The sequence below is a fragment of the Toxotes jaculatrix genome, chromosome 12 (assembly GCF_017976425.1).
Source record: "Toxotes jaculatrix isolate fToxJac2 chromosome 12, fToxJac2.pri, whole genome shotgun sequence".
Classification (NCBI taxonomy): Eukaryota; Metazoa; Chordata; class Actinopteri; family Toxotidae; genus Toxotes; species Toxotes jaculatrix.
The window spans coordinates 16593939-16613997 of NC_054405.1; the positions used below are offsets into that span (position 1 = coordinate 16593939).

Below are 20059 nucleotides of genomic sequence, written 5' to 3' on the forward strand. Positions count from 1 at the left end.
AGAGAAAAAATGAATTTAAATTATTTTAGCACAAGGCTGCTCCATAATAAAATGTTGAAAAAGTGATGAATGGGTCTGAAAACTTTCTGAATGTGCTGGTTTTTAGCAGATTTTATAGGAGTATTGTCATATTTAACATGTTCACTAAGTTCACCATTGCAAAAGAAGTGAATATCTGTGTTCTGTTCACTGGCTCATTGTGGGTGACAACACAGTAACCGCTTCCTTGATTTGCATCACAAAACATAATGACAAAAAGACAAGAGGAGCATAAAGCCCCCATCTGTCAGTGGAAAATTCACAGGTCAGCCTTAAACAGCCACGAAGTCGACATTGCATCAGTGTGAATGTGGTGAGTGACAGTTTTGAATTTGTTGAAGTACACTCGGTGAAGTGAGCATGATTTTATAGTTCTGTAGTTGGAGGTTATAAAATCTGAGTAGCAATAAATTCTTATCTGTAATTTAGCTTTCAAAATGACTGCTGATTGTTTTACAACAGACAAATAATGAATTCCATCTACATGATCATCACCTCTCTGGCAGCAGCAGCTCTGGGAAAAGGTACGTTTCACTGTAAACATATGTTACTGAAGTTAACAGTATGGTGAACAGTCAATAATTCAGTGCAGAAAAAAAGAAAGAAAAATTAAGGCAGAAAAGTTCACAAAGACAAAGGAGTTTAAAAAAGTTTAACATTTATTTAGAGTAAACTTACATGACTTTCACAAGAAATTATAATGATATATAATAGTATGAAAATATAATGATAGCACAATAAAATGTCAGAATGACATTATTTCCTTTTCCTACTGAAATGAATTGCTTTAATAATTGATACCAATTTGTTTTCATTTGTATTTTACATTAAGCATTTAACTGGTTTTGTGTTTGTGGTTTTTAGGGTCGTTTGAATGTAATTTCTCTGAACCTAATGCAAGTCCGCAGTGTTTTGGAGCAGTGGGACAGCCATTGATTTTTCATCTGCCAGATACAGTAGATAAAGATATTAAGTTGACAAAGGACAACAAAAGTCGGATTTTAAAAGCTGCCAAAAATCAGATACAGTCTCTGGATGAGGAATATGTGTATAAGGATTATAACTTCACCAGTGGAACACTCAACCTCAGAAACGCAATGAAGAGACACTCAGGAAATTATGTGTTGGAACAACATGGACCTGATGGTGCTTTGCTGAAAAAAGTTCAAGTTCATCTAGAAATACAAGGTAGGTGAATTATTAATAATAATAATAATAAATGTTTTTCAAAGACTGTTCAGAGCTGATATTGAACACTATCTTTGTTTCAGTTCTATATATGTGTGTATATATGTGTGTATATATGTGTGTGTGTGTATATATATATATATATATGTCTCTGTAATGTAAATCTAATGAGGGTTAAAAATATTGAATTTTTAACAATCTTTCTTTAATAATTTCTATGAATTCAAAATTTATTGAATTACTTATTTTTTTACAGCTACATGCAGGACATTTAATTTCAGGGTTTTACCAGTATATATAGCAAATATATAATAAATGCAAATGTGAAATAAATGGGTTTTTTTTAGATTTTGTAATAAATAAAAATCTAATTTGACAAAACATGTTTGTTGTTTTATGTTTATTATTTTTTCAGGAACATTATGGTTTTAATTAATAGCACAGCACAGCAAAACAGGCCCTGCTGATTTGTCTTATAAGTAGTGACTGGATTTATTTGTTTAAACCTGCTGATGAAAAACAGTGGTAGAGGCAAGCTGATACAACGGCCAAAGTATAATCATTTCACAGGTCATCGTTGTTTCGTCATCATCTATATCAGACTTATGGTGAGCTGACGTTATACATATCTAACACAAAAGATGGTGAAAGTGTGTTGTCGCTATTGGCTTTGAATGTTGAATTCTATAGACTCAGTTACATTGATAGCCCTAAATCATGCAGTGAGAATTATCCAATAACTGTGACTATATTTGTCTTCCAGCTCCAGTGTCAAAACCAGCTGTGTCTCAGATGTGTTTGTCACCAGAAGTGATGAAGGTCAGCTGCTCCTCTGAGGGAGATGGAGTAGAGTTTATTTTGACTTTGGACAGTAACTTACTGATACCAACCGGAGCTCGGAGCACAGATGAACAACACCAGCCCAGTGTTTCAAACGTTACCATCAGCTTACACGGTCAACTGATAGGAAACTTGACGTGTACTGTTCAAAACAATGTCAGCAGAGAAGAAACAGTTATCCACCTTACAAGCTGTAAAGGTAGTGTATTTTAATAAATAATCAATTTTTTTTTTATTTCCTTCCTTGCTTCATATAATCTACTCAATGATATTTTACATTTTTTAAACTCATTTAGTAAGTAAGAAAAAAAAAATGTCCTGTTGGGTGGGGCAGGTTATTTGTTAGCCTCACACACCCATTAAGCCTAAATCCTAAGAACATATCTAGGATTCTGACTTGTGGTTTGTCCTTCAATCTTAGCAGCCTTAAGAATCATCATCTCAACTGTGCCGTAGTCAACCAAAGAAAACCTTGGTCAGCTGAAATCATATTATCTCATCAATAAATCAATTGGTTGTGTGGCAAAAATAAAAAAAATAAAAGAACTACTGAATTGACCACCCTACACTGAGTGCACTCTACCTGGTAAACACAAAAAAGTAGTAGTTGCAGCATAACATAATGTGCCAATTCTGATATGTTCAGACTCAAAGCCTCAAGCGTTCAACACAAAGGTCGACAGAGAATCTAACCACAGACAAATCTCCATTAGGTTGGAAGAGTTCAAAGTTGAAAATAAGAGGTGTGCCCCCTCTACATCCCCCATAAACAGGCGGACTGTCGCTCTCATCACAAAAAATAATGGATTACTTAAGGCTATTGTTGCTGCACTTCTTATGAAAGCAACAATGGCGATTTCCAGCCAGTGAGACTTTGATCGAACGAGAGCATTTTGACCAAACACTCAACCAATCAACCAGTCTGTAGGTCAGCAGGGAAACTACAGCCTTTGATTTCAATATCTAATTTGTATTAATACTTGTATTTTTAGGTTCCACTTCTCACCTCTCTCTTGTGACTGTGGCTGCGATAGCAAGTGCTGCCACGCTGCTTCTGCTTCTCCTTCTCATTCTGCTTTTGTTTTTTGGTATCAAATTTTTAAATAAGAAAGCAAGACCCATGAAGGTTAATAAAGGTAAGAGAAAGATGTTTTCCCAGTTCCCATGTCTTAACCTATCCTCTGTCTCACTGAGGGGTGTACTGATATTTATGAAAAATGTCGCCAAATCACTACATGAAACATAGTACAGTATATATGGCACATTCCTGAAAATAATTTTGCATGAAAGCATGAAAGTCATGTCTATTTTGATAAGTCCTTCCAATTGTGTTGAAGGACAAATGAAAGCTGAAACATTTCAAGCATCTGTTTTTACTCCTTTCAGACAACGCTGAAGATGAAATTGTCTACTCAGAAGTCAAAGTGAGGAAGCTTACAAGAGAAACCAGACCCAAGCCACATCAAAATACAACTTAATTTTCGCCTAAAAAAATATTCATGAATAAGCCTTAGCCTAAAACTTAATCTTACCCTATCAGACCTGGGGTTTTCACAGTCTGATACTGTTCCTCTTGTATGGCAAATTAGCACCAGTTCAAATGAGATATTAGCTGTTCCTGTTTGCAAAGTGCTTGAGCTATTTAATTTTTGTCATGTATTCATGCACTTGCTTCTAAAATGTTATATTCTTGTTTTCATTAGACTTTTTTGTGTGTGACACTGAAGACTTTAAATCAAATTATATTGATGCAATTCATACATTCATGCATACATTTTATGTAACTCTGGAGTTAAAAAATAATAATAACTTGCACTTGCAGACATAACATTGTGTGTGCAATTGAGATAGTTGTTACCACAGCTACACCCAGTGGACATTTTATTTGGTGCACTGTACTGAGAGGTGTTTCAAAATGTTATACTTCCTATTTATATAAATAAGGCATGCTAAATAACAGAAACACCTTTCAAGATAATTAAGTTCAGCTCAACACTATCACTGACTATGGGCTAAATGCTTAAATGTAAATGTATTAACATTTTTATTGGATAGCATTAGAGTGTACAGGTGTACCTAATAAAGTGGCCATTGACAGTATATTGCTCATAGAATGTAATCAGTACATTTTATATGCTCTTGATTTCTGGGTTACCGTGTTAAATTGTGTGTTTTTTAAAGCATTGTTTCACATACAAGTGCTTTTATTTTGTTGTTTTATTTGTTATGGTTTGTTCCATAATTGTGTGACAATAAAACATTTTAAATTTTACACAGATTTTCAAGGAAACTATTTATATGTTGCATGTAATTTCATTATTTTCAGTTTTCTTTCATGTAAATTTTGACCTATCAGATAAATAGAAATTTTCCAGTGAGCTGATCAGTAGCCTGTAGTCGGATCTATAAAGTTACTGTACCCAATAAAAACACTTTCTGTAATCATTTCAAATTAAAAGCCCTCTAGCATTGCACTGACTGACTTGACAGACTGAGCTCTTGATATGCAGCTACTGCCATCTATTGGCATTTCTGCGCTACTATAAACTACACAATTCACCCACATTGATTGAAATACAGTGTGCACAGTTATTAGGCAAATTGTATTACTCAGACTTAATTTTACTGTTTACCAAATACATCACTCTCAACCAATCCAACATGTTATTGAACCTCAAACTTGAATGCTTAAAGGAAAAGTTTTGTCTTTATCAGGGTAACAAACAAGTGTGAAATGCAAAATTATTAGGCATCTATTGGTGTGCATAATTATTAGGAAAATCAACTGCTTATTCAATTTTTTTTAATTAAGTGTAAGAAAACTAATTCAAAATGAAAATTAGATAACATTTTTTCTTTTCAAAATTATTCAACGACCAATATAGCCACTTTTCTTTTCAATAACAGCCACGAGCCTTCCATCCATGCAGTCGCCTTTCGCTGAAGAAACATCCTTCCTAACAATGTTCAAAGAAGTGTAATGTCTTAAATGTGAGATTTATTACATTTAAGAAGGGCCCACATGTTCTCAATAGGATTTAAGTCAGATGAACAAGGGGGCCATGTCATGATTCTGGTATCTTTGAGGCCTTTGCTGGCTAACCAAGCAGTGGAGTACTTGAAAGCACGTGATGGAGCATTGTCCTGCATAATGATCACTGCCTTCTTGAATGCTGCAGACTTCTTCCTGTACCACTGCTTGAAGAAAGAATCATCCAGAAACTGGCAGTAGGTTTGGGAGTTTATATTTAGGCCTTCTTCAACCTGAAAAAGGTCCAACTAGCCCACCCTTCTCCTCACCTCCTCACCCTCCTCCACCTTGCTGGCACCTGACTCCCAGTGGAGATATCCTGTGACTGGAGGTCTTGTTGCTTCTACAGGTTATGCTAAAGGATGGCTTAGTTTTTGTTTCTGCCCAGAGACTGCATATCAACAGTGTTCTTGACATTTAAATTACCCATTAACAATTTTAAAGTTGTACTTTGACCTTTTATAAAGCCTATTACTTACGGGTTTTACTCGTTTGTAGCTTACACAGTTGATGTTTTTTGTGTTTGTGTCTCTGTCCGTGGTGCTGACGAACTCAAAACTCTCCCTTTCTCTCTTACTATAAAATGCAGCTGTCACTTCTGCTACTGCTGATATTAGCATTATTAGTGGTATTTCTATGACTGACTGTGTGTTTTTTGGGGACAGAAAAAAAATTTCTGTGCACCCCAGAGCTTTTTAAACCTGCTTCATGATTGTAAAGAGAGGAAAAAGGACAGAGACTGGGAGGAAATAGGAGAAAGAACTCAAGTTTCTGTTAAGTTCGGAGTTCAGTCGGAGGCTGGGGTGAAAACAAACACACAAACCCATTCCCACTGAGCATGATCAGCCCATCCAAAGCTAGTAAGCCTGCAGCTGAAATACAATTGACATGTAGGCTCTTGAAGGAAAATAAACATCAGTGGTTCAGCAGTCAAAGTCGTGCAGATGATGTGCCACGACACCAGACCAACAATCTTGTAACAACTCCAAACAAACTTAGTACCAAACAAACCTAACACATTAAAAACCACACACTTTGTAATGGCTTAGATACCAGCAGGAACACACTAATAACCACCCACTGAGTACTGATTAGTAGTAGTAGCAACTAAGTATCCACTCTTTGCCAAAAACACAGAACATCATCACAACTACCTAATAAAAAAAAAACCTGTCTGTTCTGAACATAAAACATTGTTTTGGTGTTGTTGAAAAAGTGTGCTACAATAGTTTCTCTTAATTCCTGCTGTTTGTTAATGCTTAATACTACGTTGGTTTCGGCCTCTGATTATCCGTTATAACATTAGATCAAAACATTATCAGCAATTGCCATATCAGTATGCCATGAACACATCATTTGTCTGCAGCTAAAAATTTAAAAATGATTTCGTTCTTTACCGATTTATATGAGCAACAACAAGTGGTTGCCAGTCTGTTTTACTGTAAGTTTGAATGTAAACTAACTGCACATTTATGTCAAGCAAAAATAGCTATGTCTCTACATGTTTACAGTAGAGACTGAGAGTCTCACCAAGGCCTCAGAGAGTGAGTGAGAGATATTGTGGCGACGGCAGCAACAGAAAGAAAAAAACTGTGGTTTTTAAGTGTCAATCTCACACATTGTTTAATTTTACATTTCCCCCATTGCCTGTGAGAAAGTTAAGTGTTACACGTTTCTCATTAAGATGCAGGATTTGTTTTTGTTTTTTTAAATAAAAGCTTGGCTATACAGTACATTAACAGGCAAGAGGGGTTTATTCCTACATGTGGAATTTGGAGAATACTAGACATGTTTTAAAAAATGGAGGACAACTTCTACCCCCTCCCTTGTTTTTGATTCAGATTTCAGTGCGTCACAGAAGTAGAGGTATGAGGGAGTTCTTTCTTCCTTTCTTTCTTGCTTTACATCTTTTGTTAAGGTTAGGCCTGTAAGACTTATCAGTAGACCATAAAAACAACAGTTCATTGCCTTTCTCTAAGATGACAGAATTCAGCTGGGTCATTCTCATCAGCAGTGGCCATTGCAACCAAGACTGTAGTACAGGTACTACGCATTTAGCAGTATAGATATGATAACTAGAGCCTCTGGTGAAGGAGGTCAGAGCCATAACAAACAGCCTGTGTCTCTGTTTCTCATGGTCAGCTACTTATACAAGGTCTCTCTCAGTGGGACAGAAGTGACTGCGTTATACAATGTGAGTTACAATGTGAGTTACAATGTGAGTAACACAAATGTGTTAATTTCCCCCCATTTCCTCTATTTACTGGCCCGTGTGCAACATTGGCCAGCACATGTTGGAAACTTTACAGAGATTTTATTGTTCTTTAGTTAAAGACATTTCCCTATTTTCATTGGCAAGTTCTTTACACGTTCAACTTTCCTGTCCTTCAAGACTCTACACTGAGCTGTCAATGTAGAGAACCATGTAAGGAGTAATGCAGGAGAGGCTTAGGGACAACTGTATGAATGTCCTTGAGTAGCTGAGCAAGAGTGCTGACTTGAGGACTGAATACTTAGATCAATGTGATATTACAGTTTTTCCATTTTAATAAATTTGCAAAAAAATCTATATTATAGAATATTACGTGTAGATTTGAGGAGGGAAAAATGAATTGAAATGATTTCAGCACAAGGCTGCAACATAACAAAATGTTGAAAAAGTGATGAAGGGGTCTGAAAACTTTCTGAATGCACTGGATTTATAGGACTACTGTCAGATATAACATGTTCAGTAAGTTCATCATTGCGAGAGGAGTGAATATCTGTGCTCTGTTCACTGGCTCATTGCGGGTGACAAGACAATAACCGCTTCCTTGATTCGTATGATGAGATAAAGCTGTTGTCTGTCAGTGGAAAATTCACAGGTCAGCCTTAAACAGCCACGTGAATGTGGTGAGTGACAGTTTTGAATTTGAAGTACATTTGGTGAAGTGAGCATGATTTTATAGTTCTGTAGTTGGAGGTTATAAAATCTGAGTAGGAATAAATTCTTATCTGTAATTTAGCTTTCAAAATGACTTTTGTTTTGTTTTACAACAGACAAATAATGATTTCCATCTACATGATCATCACCTCTCTGGCAGCAGCAGCTCTGGGAAAAGGTACGTTTCACTGTAAACATATGTTATTTAAGTTAATAATATGGTGTACAGTCAATAAATCAGTTAAAAAAAAATAAAAAATACAGCAGAAAAGTTCACAAAGACAAAGGATTTTACAATGATATATAATATGAAAATATAATGGTAGCACAATAATACATCGGAATGACCTTGTACAGTATTATTTCCTTTTCCCTACTGAACTGAATTGCTGAACACGAATAATACCAAATTGTTTTCATTTGTATTTTACATTAAGCATTTAACTGGTTTTGTGTTTGTGATTTTTAGGGTCGTTTGAATGTAATTTCTCTGAACCTAATGCAAGTCCGCAGTGTTTTGGAGCAGTGGGACAGCCATTGATTTTTCATCTGCCAAATACAATAGATAAAGATATTAAGTTGACAAAGGACAACAAAAGTCGGATTTTAAAAGCTGCCAAAAATCAGATACAGTCTCTGGATGAGGAATATGTGTATAAGGATTATAACTTCACCAGTGGAACACTCAACCTCACTAATACAATGAAGAGACACTCAGGAAATTATGTGTTGGAACAACATGCACCTGATGGTGCTTTGCTGAAAAAAGTTCATGTTCATCTCAAAATACAAGGTAGGTAAATTATTAATAATAATAAAAATAATGATAATAAATGTTTTTCAAACAAAGACTGTGTTCAGAGCTGATATTGAACACTATCTTTGTTTCAGCTATATATATGTGTGTGTGTGTGTGTGTGTGGTGGTGCATTAAACATTACTACTAATCAGAATAATTATATGTGTGTGTGTGTATTATTTGAAATTGTCACTTTTTGTTAAGGTTTGCAGTTGGCCTCTGTAAATCTAATGAGGGTTAAAAATACAGAATTTTTAACAATTCTTCTAAAATAATTTCTTGTCTTGTAAATATTTCTTGAATTAATTATTTTTTACAGCTATGTGCAGGAAATTTAATTTCATGGTTTTACCAGTATATATAGCAAATACATAATAAATGCAAATGTAAAAAATATTTTAAGATTTCTTATATTTTTTTAGATTTTGTAATAAATAATTTGTTCTAATTTAACAAAACATGTTTGTTATATTTTGTTGTTGTTTTTCCAAGAGCATTATGTCTCTCAAGAGTATTATGTGTCTTAGAAAAGAAAAAAAAAGTAGTGACTGGATTTATTTGTTTAAACATACTGATGAAAAATGGTGGTAGAGGCAAGCTGATACAACGGCCAAAGTATAATCATTTCACAGTTCAATATTTCATCATCATCTACATCTGACTTATGGTGGCCTGACGTTATACATATCTAACACAAAAGATGGTGAAAGTGTGTTGTCGCTATTGGGTTTGAATGTTGAATTCTACAGACTTAGTTCAATTGATAGCCCTAAAATATAAAATGAGAATTATCAAATTACTCAAATCTTTTAAACTGTCTGTCTTTTAAACTGTTTTCAAAGTTACTGCATTTCTCTAAATTGTTTTAGGCCTCAAAATATTTTTGTGCATCTGAAATAGAAACTGGCATAAATATCACGGCTCCATGATTTACAGGGTTGGCAGAGGCACTTAGCATTAAATCATTTATTTGCTGTATATGTGAGTGTACAGTGCGATTATGTTTGTCTTTCAGCTCCAGTGTCAAAACCAGCTGTGTCTCAGATGTGTTTGTCACCAGAAGTGATGAAGGTCAGCTGCTCCTCTGAGGGAGATGGAGCAGAGTTTATTTTGACTTTGGACAGTAACTTACTGATACCGACCAGAGCTCGGAGCACAGATGAACAACACCAGCCCAGTGTTTCAAACGTTACCATCAGCTTACACGGTCAACTGACAGGAAACCTGAAGTGTACTGTTCAAAACAATGTCAGCAGAGAAGAAACAGTTATCCACCTTACAAGCTGTAAAGGTAGTGTATTTTAATAAATAACTTTAATTTTTCTTTCTGTCTTTATTTCTTTCTTTCCTTGGATGATATTTTATGTTTTTTAAACTTTATATTTATCAAAAAAGAAAACTAACTGTCCAGCTGGGATGGGACAGGTTATTCTTTAGATACAGCCTCACATACACATTGACACTAAATCCCAAAAACACATCTAGGATTTTGACTTGTGGTTTGTCCTCAGAACAATCTTAGCAGCCCTAAGAATGACATATTCCCATCGTCTCAATAGGACTGTAGTTAATCAAAGAAAACCTTGGTGAACTGAAATCTTATTTTCTTTTCAACAAATCAACTGGTTGCAGGGCAATAAAAAAATCCACACCTTATCTCTAGATTTACTAAATCGGCCACACTGCACTGAACGCATTCTCTCTAGTAGCAGACTGTAAAGGTACAGTGTTTAAAGAAAGGTCAAGTCCTGTTTTTTTGATTCCCTCTGCCATTTCACTTGTTTTTGTTATATAAATAAATATAAATAAAACCACGTTTAAATCATCATAGTGTCTAATTCCATCTGTATTTTCTTTGTGTTTTACAGCTTTCACTCTTTACTTGCCTGTTGTGACTGTAGCTGTGGGAGCTGGTGTTATCACTCTATTTCTTTCTTTCCTTGGTATCTGCCACTTATGTAACAAAGCAAGACCCATGACTGCTAATGAAGGTAAGAGAATATAATCTCTATGATACCTGGTGTTGCTATTGTCCTACTGATTTTGGCTCTATGTCTTGGTATCTTGTTAAGTTTGCTTTCAACTTTTCCAGGTATTTCCAAAGAAGCCATTCTCTACTCAGAAGTTATATACAGAATGTAGCACAATCTTCATATAAAACCATTAATCTTGTAATAGCTCTGGCCTAAGTTCCTGCCTCCATGCATTTGCTTTCCCAATGTGACAGCGTTACTTTTCAGTGATTTGCTTTATAATTATTTCTGGCATTGTATATGATTTTTTCAAAAATAAACATCTATTGAAAGACTAACCTGTACTCACTGATTAACATAATTAACAGATTGCCTTTTCACTCTAGTGCTGAGTTGTTTCCTGTCTGTGGTTCACCATATAAACACATGTTCAATGTGAATTTGAAGACATCTTTAAAGTGAAATGGAGCTGAGATCAGATCAACCCTTCTGGTCAATACTTTATCATCTCCTCTAAGAACAGCAAGTTAAAACACTGTAAAATGTGAACATGACAAAAGTTAAACTTGTGTGACATCTCATTAAATTTAAAAGAGAGAGAATAGGACTGTTCTCTTAACTATTCAACTCCTCACCAACAGCACAGAGAACATGTAGGAACTGAGATTCAAGTGTGAGCTGAAAGCATGTTAGTGATCATTATTTAACCACAAGGTGGAGCACAACATCCCTACATGTAAAGAGAAAGTGTCATGGGTCTCACTTTAAATTTATGTTCTGTCAGTTCCGAGTTTTGTCTGTTCCTAACTCCCATACCCTGCCACACCTGCCTGCTACACAACAGCTCTGACTGTGACCTCTCAGTACCGTTACCTGTCTGGTTTTATTTGCCATTGTTTGAATATTTCAGTAAAGACTCTTTTGCCGTTGACTCTGTTGTGCTTGTGGATGCTGAGTTTTCTCAAAACATGAGAGAAAATAACTACACTAGACAAGTACAGTTTTGAGGTACTTGTATTTTACTTGTGTAATGAAATGCTGCTTTATACTACAGCAACATTTCAGAGGAAATTATGCTTTTTACTCCATCACAGCTATTTGACAGCTATAGTATAGTATTTGTTCCACACACCACAATGCATGAAACAGCATTTATTAGGTTGAGAAAGGGTTTAGCTAATACTAGTAGCGCTATAATGATAAACCAACACAGACATCACTATAGTGATAAACCAACAGAGACATCAGAGACACTTACAGCTGACATAATTACCACTAATACTATATAACTACAAGCACCACCATGACTACAGCTACTGTCACTACTAAAAATGTTAATAATCACAATTCCATTTATTTTATTTACAGTTATGGATGCTCAGCTTTACACTGAACACAAAAGCACTTTCCCTGCCTATATTTCACTTCCAGGATTATAGTCATTCACCGTGTGTAGCTGGATGGACATACTGCAAATTTAGGTAAAACTAGAAAAGTAAAAATAGAGCTGGATCGACTGCATTCTCTTTGTGTCTCTGTCCGTGGTGCTGATGAACTTACCATGATGATCGCACTATAAAATGTAGCTGTCACTTCTGCTGCTGCTGACATTAACATTATTAGTAGTTTTTCTATGACTAACTGTGTGTTCAGACAGCTTAGATGTGGCAAAAAAAAATATTGGAACAGAAAATTTGCGTGTAGCCCAAGGCTTTATAAATCTGCTTCATAGATGTAAGAGGAAAAAAGGGGTGAAAACAAACACACAAACCCATTCCCACTGAGCATGACTGGTGCATCCAATGCTAGTATGCTTGCAGATGAAATACTGTATAGTTGGTATGTAGGCTGTTTTCTTTCAGCTCAATTACCAATAGAAATAAGGTGACACTCTTTTGAAGAGACAGCTTCTGTTTAACTGTTGTAACATTAGATCAAAACATCATCAGCAATTGTCATATAAAGCAAGTGGTTGCCAGTCTGCTTCAATGTAATGTTGAATGCAAACTAACTGCACAAAGGCAGACATTTATGTCAAGCAAAAATAGCTTGACATAATGTCAAGCTATTTTTATTTTATTATAAACATATAGAGAGCTACGTCTCTATATGTTTATAGCAGAGACTGAGAGTCTCGCCAAGGCCTCAGAGAGCGAGCGAGATCAAATGAGGTATTGTGGCTATGGCAGCAACAGAGAGAAAAAAGCTGTGGTATTTAACTGTCAGTCTCACACATTGTTTAATTTTAAATTGTCCCCATTGCCTGTGAGAAAGTTTAGTGTTACACAGGTCTCTGATTAAGATGCAGGATGTTTTGTTAAATAAAAGCTTGGCTATATGGTACATTAACTGGAAAGATGGGTTTATTGTTTAAAAAATGGAGGACAAGTTCTCCCAAAGTCCTGCACCCATGTCTTTATGAACTGAATATATTTTTTTATGATGTTCAAAATAGGATGATAAGAAGTTTCCTTCAAATCCTAGTTATCACAGAAACTGGTATCTTTTGCACAAAAATGCCCTGAAATACATACAGCTCCCACCTAGATGCTTTTTGGACTGCAGCTACATCTGCACCTGAAATGAAAACTCACATCTGTCCTCTGAGAACTTTCTTTTTGATTCAGCTTTCCATGCTTCGCAGAAGTTTAGGTGTGAGGGAGCTTTTCCTTCGTTAGGCCTTCAGTTAGGATTAGGTTTTTAAGTCTTATCAGAAGGTAGTGGTCATTCCCATCAGCAGAGGCCATAGCAACCAAAGTTGTAGTACAGACCCTCTGCAGTAGTATAGATGTGATAACCAGGGCCTCTGGTGGAGGTTTAAAACAAAATGTGAAAAAGTGACAAAAAAGTCTGAAAACTTTCTGAATGCACTGTATTTCAGCAGAGTCTATATGAGTATTTTTACATTTAACATGTTCAGTAAGTTCATCATTGCAAAAGCAGTGAATATCTGTGTTCTGTTCACTGGCTCATTGTGGGTGACAACACAGTAACCGCTTCCTTGATTTGCATCACATAACATAATGACAAAAAGACAAGAGGAGCATAGAGCCCCCATCTGTCAGTGGAAAATTCACAGGTCAGCCTTAAACAGCCACGAAGTCGACACTTCATCAGTGTGAATGTGGTGAGTGACAGTTTTGAATCTGAAGTACATTCGGTGAAGTGAGCATGATTTTATAGTTTATGTAGTTGGAGGTTATAAAATCTTAGTTGGGATAAATAAATTCTTATCTTTAATTTAGCTTTCAAGAGGACTTGTTTTGTTTTACAACAGACAATGATTTCCATCTACATGATCGTCACCTCTCTGGCAGCAGCAGCTCTGGGAAAAGGTACGTTTCACTGTAAACATGTTACTGAAGTTAACAGTATGGTGAACAGTCAATAATTCAGTGAAAAAAATAATTACGGCAGAAAAGTTCACAAAGACACAGGATTTTACAATGATATATAATATTATGAAAATATAATGGTAGCACAATAATACATCAGAATGACCTTGTACAGTATTATTTCCTTTTTCCTACTGAACTGAATTGCTGAACACGAATAATACCAAATTGTTTTCATTTGTATTTTACATTAAGCATTTATTGTTTTTCTGTTTGTTTTTTAGGGTCTTTTGAATGTAATTTCTCTGAACCTAATCGGCAGTGTTTTGGAGCAGTGGGACAGCCATTGATTTTTCATCTGCCAAATACAATAGATAAAGATATTAAGTTGACAAAGGACAACAAATGTCTGATTTTAAAAGTTGTCAAAAAGCAGATACAGACTCTGGATGAGGAATATGTGTATAAGGATTATAACTTCACCAGTGGAACACTCAACCTCACTAACACAATGAAGAGACACACAGGAGATTATGTGTTGGAACAACATGGACCTAATGGTGGTTTACTGAAAAAAGTTCACGTTCATCTAGAAATACAAGGTAGGTAAATTATTATTATTATTAGTAAATGTTTTTTTTTCAAACAAAGATTGTTTCCAGTATCAGTTGTGTATGAAGAACTGATACTGAACACAATCTTTGTTTTAGCTATATGTTCAGCTATATGTGAATAACAGAAAATATGGTGGTGCATGAAATATTACTGCTAATCAAAATGACAATACATATACCTATACTGCATATATCCATACTTACAGCTTACAGCCACAAAACACCTATAGCTTAAAGATGATCTGTTATCTGAAATTGCTGCTTTCTGTTAAGATTTGCAGTGCAGTGTAAATATAATGAGGACTAAAATATAGAATTTTTTAACAATCTTTCTTTAATAATTTCTTGTCTTGTAAATATTTATTGAATTACTTATTCTCTCTACAGCTACGTGCAGGATACTTAATTTCAGGGTTTTACCAGTACATATAGGAAATATATAATAAATGCAAATGTAACATAAATGTGATCTGATCTTTTAGATCATTAGTTCTAATTTAACAAAACAGATTTTGTAATAAATAATTTGTTCTAATTTGACAAAAACCTGTTTGTTATTTTTTATGTTTATTTTTTTTTTCAGGAGCATTATGGCTTTAATACAGTAGATAGCACATACAGTGAAACAGGCCCTGCTGATATGTGTCTTAGAAAAGAAAAAATTTAAGTAGTGACTTGATTTATTTGTTTAAAGATGCTGATGAAAAACAGTGGTAGAGGCAAGCTGATACAACGGCCAAAGTATAATCATTTCACAGTTCGTTATTTCATCATCATCTACAGCTGACTTATGGTGGGCTGACGTTATACATATCTAACACAAAAGATGGCGAAAGTGTGTTGTCTCTATTGGGTTTGAATGTTGAATTCTATAGACTCAGTTACATTGAGCCTATATAAAATGAGAATTGTCCAATATGATTTTGTACATTTGAAATAGAAACTGGAATAGATAGTTTTGCCCCATAATTAACACCGTTGGCAGAGGCACTTTGCATTAAATCATGTATTTGCTGTATAAGTGCGTGTACAGTGTGACTATGTTTGTCTTTCAGCTCCAGTGTCAAAGCCAGCTGTGTCTCAGATGTGTTTGTCACCAGAAGAGATGAAGGTCAGCTGCTCCTCTGAGGGAGATGGAGTAGAATTTATTTGGACTTTGGACAGTAACTTACTGATACAGACCAAAGACCACAGTCCATCTCCAACTAACTGGACACCAAACATGGAGTCACTGGCTGGGAGAACAGCTAAACAAGACAAACCCAGTGTTTCAAACGTTACCATCAGCTTAGATGGTCAGCTGACAGGAAACCTGGCGTGCAATGTTCGAAACACTGTCAGCAGAGATGAAACAGTTATTAACCTGAAAAGCTGCAAAGCTACAGTGTTACCAGGTCAGTTATTTTCATTTTGTAATATGAACTTTTTGCTGCTATTTCACATTTTAAAACAATAAATAATATTCATTATTTTTCTACTCTCTAATACCATTCATCTCTGCAATCTTGTTGGTGGAAAGTAACCATCTGGAATCTCAAACTGTCTTCTGTCTTGTGATATTGTTTTTAATAATACATTTATATACACTGCTGCTGTAGATATTAAAAGAATGGACAACACTATCATTACAATATTTAATATATTTGTTTGTGTTTGTGTCTCCTACTTATGATAGTGGCTGTGATAGTTGGTGCCTTCACTCTCCCTCTCCTTGTGGCTTTGTGTATCGGAGTAATAAATCTTCGTAACAAATCAAGAACCACAACTGTTAATGAGGGTGAGTGAAACATGAGCTCCATGTCTTCCTCTGCCTCACTAAGGATCATACTGAGTGATGTTAGATTACCATAGTTTTACTGTTTTGCAGTTTTTTCTCCTGCATTGCAGAAAACTATTGCATTACACTGATTTAATGACGTGGAAATAATTTTGTAAAGAGTTGTTTAAGAAAGGTTAAAAAGAGGACATCATGTCCTCTGTGACAAGCTGGTGCTTCAAAGCATGTTTCCCCTTCTCTTTTAATTTTTCCAGGTAACTCTGAAGATGAAGTCGTCTACACAGATGTTATAGTGACAAGTAATCAGAAGAAAACCTGACCTAACTCACGTCACAAAGTACTGTAATTTTGTCCAAAGTTATTAAGTTTCAGCCAGTAAAAAAGGGACACAATTCTATCTGTAAGGGTTTTTTAATGTGTGATTTAGTATACTATTTCTCACATCTACAGTATACTGAACTATGGATCATATTCAGTTAAGAGAATAGTTCTAGTTTCTCTTAATTTATAAAAATCAATTTAAAATTGCAGATTTTTCTAAGCATTTACGCATTTGCTCAAAATAATCTTGATGTTATGTGATTTTATTTGCCTTGTAATTGCTGACACGTGAAACATTTTTAAGTGTTTTATCTTCTGACTTTTACTTGTATTTTCCAAATATATGTAGGGATCATTTTTGTTTTCATAGAAACCATTAGACCAAGGTCAAAATTATTGTTGTAATGTAAACAGTAATTGGTCAATATTGATAAATAAATAGCGTGACTCATGGATACCCATTATTGTCACACGTACTGACAGGAAGAGGCTGGTAAAAGCTGCAAGCAATGTAGTGATCATTTCTGACACAAAATGGAGCTAAAACTTCTCTCCTGTAATTACATGATGGTCATGAAACAATACACATTTAATCTGTCATTTATTTTTACTTTAGTATGGTTGTTTAAAGTAAATACTGGATTAAGACATTAAGGTATAGCACTGTTTCCAACCCAACTGTAAATTCATGTCAGAGCAAGGCGCTGACATAGAGGACTATGCTTAAAAAAAACAAAAAACAAAACGCAGCAGGGCACTACAACATCATGGGGCAATGTAGTGCGTTGGCTGAACAAATGTGATAAATCACACATCAACATTGTCTTCCTGGATCAAATTTCATCTTCTGAGGGCTGCCTGTAGCTATACACCCACCCCAATGTAGCCAGTGTATTTGTTTTTGTGAGTCTCAAACATTACTAGTAATTAGACCTAATGACATAGATAAAGTCATACATCAAGTGTTAAGATAAAGCTAAAATGAAAGCTTGATTTGTTAGTCTCCACTGTGCAGATTCTACTACCGGACGCATCAGTTTACCACAGCAGGACCACATCTCACATCTCACTTTCTATTTTTGCCATCTTGTTTTTCGATCATGTATTCTTTCGTTGCAGTCCCTGAAGCAAATTTATCGGAAGGAAAAAACCTGTGGTTTTTAACTGACGCACTTCTAAATGATGTGCATGTGTTCACAGTCAGGCTTGCAAACCAACCTTGCTTCTTAGAAATTATATTTATATCCTATTCATCTGCAACATCAAATACTTTTCAAGGAAACAATGCACATTACATTTTCTATTAATACAATGATGAAATGTGATGTAATTAATATATTTGCCAGGTTGAAATATGTTGGTAATAAACACATTGGCAAAATACTCACTGACATTATATTTCATTTAACTTCCTACAATATCCACTTGCAGAAACAAAAGAAGGATTAAAATTTTCCATGGTTATGTTAAGGCACATAAAACTCTTGGTTACAGTTTGGTTAATATTGTGATCTTGACTAAATAAGCACAAAAATGACATGAAGCATGAGACACAAACGTCTTTTCCAGTTCTAACTTCATGACGCACAAATGTCCTTAGGTGTCTGATCTTTTAAAGTGGTTAAGATTTCAAACTGATCTAATGTGTTCTCTGTATAAGGTCACTAGTTACACAAAGACTGCGGTTATGATGATGATGATGTTCAAGTCTTTATCTCAGTACTGTCAGAAACTCAGTCGATGTAGATTTACAAGCAGATACATCAGTGGTGCTTAGGTGAACACAGTCTGCTACTTCCTCAACTCTACCCACAGAAAAACAAAGACATCCGGAAATCTAACACCCTATCTGTGAAAATTCACAGGCCAGTCAATAAGCCACAAGGAAGATATATTTATTTTAAAATCTGGGAGTGATAGATTTAAATTGGATAATCTACTAATGTTGACATTAAAAAAAGATGAACCTACCAATGTTTGCATTGGTGGAAGTGTGAAGAAAATGTAGTATTTCACTGATCACTCCTTCTCTAAGCATATTTTTTAAGTTAAACTCAAAGCTAGGTGCAGGTGGTGAATTGCCTACTCTTTTTGTGAAGCTGTACATTGAGAATTACAGGCTTTGTACTTCAGGCTATGTGATTCAACACATTCAGTTTGAAATAAATAATTGATACAGCATTGAAGCGCCATCTTTTAGCTTTAATACGAGTAGGTTTACATCAGATGCCGGATTTGGGTCATGAGCTTCGTATGTGTTAAAAGGGCTGTATCTCCCACACAGTTCTTTCTCTACTGATATAAATGCACTCATATTAAAGCTGAAACTTGACACTTAGTTTCAGCTATCCATTCTTTTATTTCAAATTGAATGTGCTGAAGCTCAGAATCAGATATTTGGTAATGAGACTGTCACCCACACTCTCATAATTATATGAAAAATACATTTAGAGCATCAAATAAATATACTTAAAAAAAAACATTTGCAAGGTGGGTATAATATAAATATAATATGGACCAAAAATTGTATCTGTAATTTTAGACTGAATAGCAAATTATCTCTGTATTTTCTAAAAAGTGGGCTAAATATTCAGTTCCAACTCAAAGCCCCATGGGGAGATGTCACAAGCACTTTTATTAAAACAGACTATGATCAAAATACAAAGACAGGATTTCCTTCCCTCTTTGAGAATATAAAGCTGCAAAACATGTAAATAAATAACTATATGAAACAAATAATCACTCAACTCCACTAACAGAGGAGTCCATTACAAGCGTAACAGTCCACATGGGCTACTGTCACAACTATCACATGCATTAATCACTCATTTCCACACTCACGTATTTGATTATGTTGCCTGAGTCCACAGCGGCAAGATTCTAACTACACTTTTGCAACTGTGAAGTGTAGGTGCTATAAACTTTACTAGAAATGTGTTTTTTATTGTTCACATCAGGGGTAAAGTTTGTTTCTTCGCTCTGCCTTTATAACTAGCTTTGGTCTTTTATTCCATCTCTCTGAGTATAAAAATACACACTGTAGCTGAGCAGTGACACTGAGAACAGAAAAACAGTTGTGGTTTTAAACAGAACCTTACACACCAAGTTACCAAGTCTTTGGTGTTACTTCCTTTTACTTTCCACTAACAAACTTCAATAGTGCAGACTATGGTAAACAAAGTACACTACAATGTTTAAAAATAAATACCATGTGCCAAC

The 20059-nt window shown here is 35.2% G+C and overlaps 2 protein-coding genes across 3 annotated transcripts; both read left to right on the plus strand.

Moving 5' to 3' along the window:
• The first annotated feature begins 275 nt into the window (after positions 1–275).
• Positions 276–4461, plus strand: LOC121191165. 2 transcript variants are annotated; one of them, XM_041052272.1, is made up of 5 exons: positions 276–352; positions 502–563; positions 904–1227; positions 1991–2266; positions 3060–4461. In XM_041052272.1, the coding sequence occupies exons 2-5, from the start codon at positions 509–511 to the stop codon at positions 3311–3313; spliced, it is 909 nt and encodes a 302-aa protein (XP_040908206.1). In that variant the 5' UTR covers positions 276–352; positions 502–508; the 3' UTR covers positions 3314–4461. The 2 variants fall into 2 exon arrangements, with proteins under 2 accessions (XP_040908206.1, XP_040908207.1); XM_041052273.1 differs by lacking the exon at positions 276–352 and having other exon boundaries at positions 367–563; positions 3060–3203; positions 3454–4454.
• Positions 4462–8096: 3635 nt separating this feature from the next.
• LOC121191164 lies at positions 8097–16934 on the plus strand. The gene is made up of 5 exons (XM_041052271.1): positions 8097–8199; positions 8491–8814; positions 15798–16136; positions 16418–16519; positions 16774–16934. Exons 1-5 carry the CDS (start codon positions 8112–8114, stop codon positions 16836–16838), a joined length of 918 nt encoding a protein of 305 aa, XP_040908205.1. The 5' UTR covers positions 8097–8111; the 3' UTR covers positions 16839–16934.
• Positions 16935–20059: the final 3125 nt, after the last annotated feature.

Excerpts from the sequence above, each read along its gene's own strand:
- LOC121191165 (XM_041052272.1), top strand. The coding sequence starts at position 509 with ATGAATTCCATCTACATGATCATCACCTCTCTGGCAGCAGCAGCTCTG. Across the intron at positions 1,228-1,990 it reads AGTTCATCTAGAAATACAAG|CTCCAGTGTCAAAACCAGCT; the intron begins GTAGGTGAATTA and ends TTTGTCTTCCAG. Across the intron at positions 2,267-3,059 it reads CCACCTTACAAGCTGTAAAG|GTTCCACTTCTCACCTCTCT; the intron begins GTAGTGTATTTT and ends TTGTATTTTTAG.
- LOC121191164 (XM_041052271.1), top strand. The coding sequence starts at position 8,112 with ATGACTTTTGTTTTGTTTTACAACAGACAAATAATGATTTCCATCTAC. Across the intron at positions 16,137-16,417 it reads CAAAGCTACAGTGTTACCAG|TGGCTGTGATAGTTGGTGCC; the intron begins GTCAGTTATTTT and ends TACTTATGATAG. Across the intron at positions 16,520-16,773 it reads AACCACAACTGTTAATGAGG|GTAACTCTGAAGATGAAGTC; the intron begins GTGAGTGAAACA and ends TAATTTTTCCAG.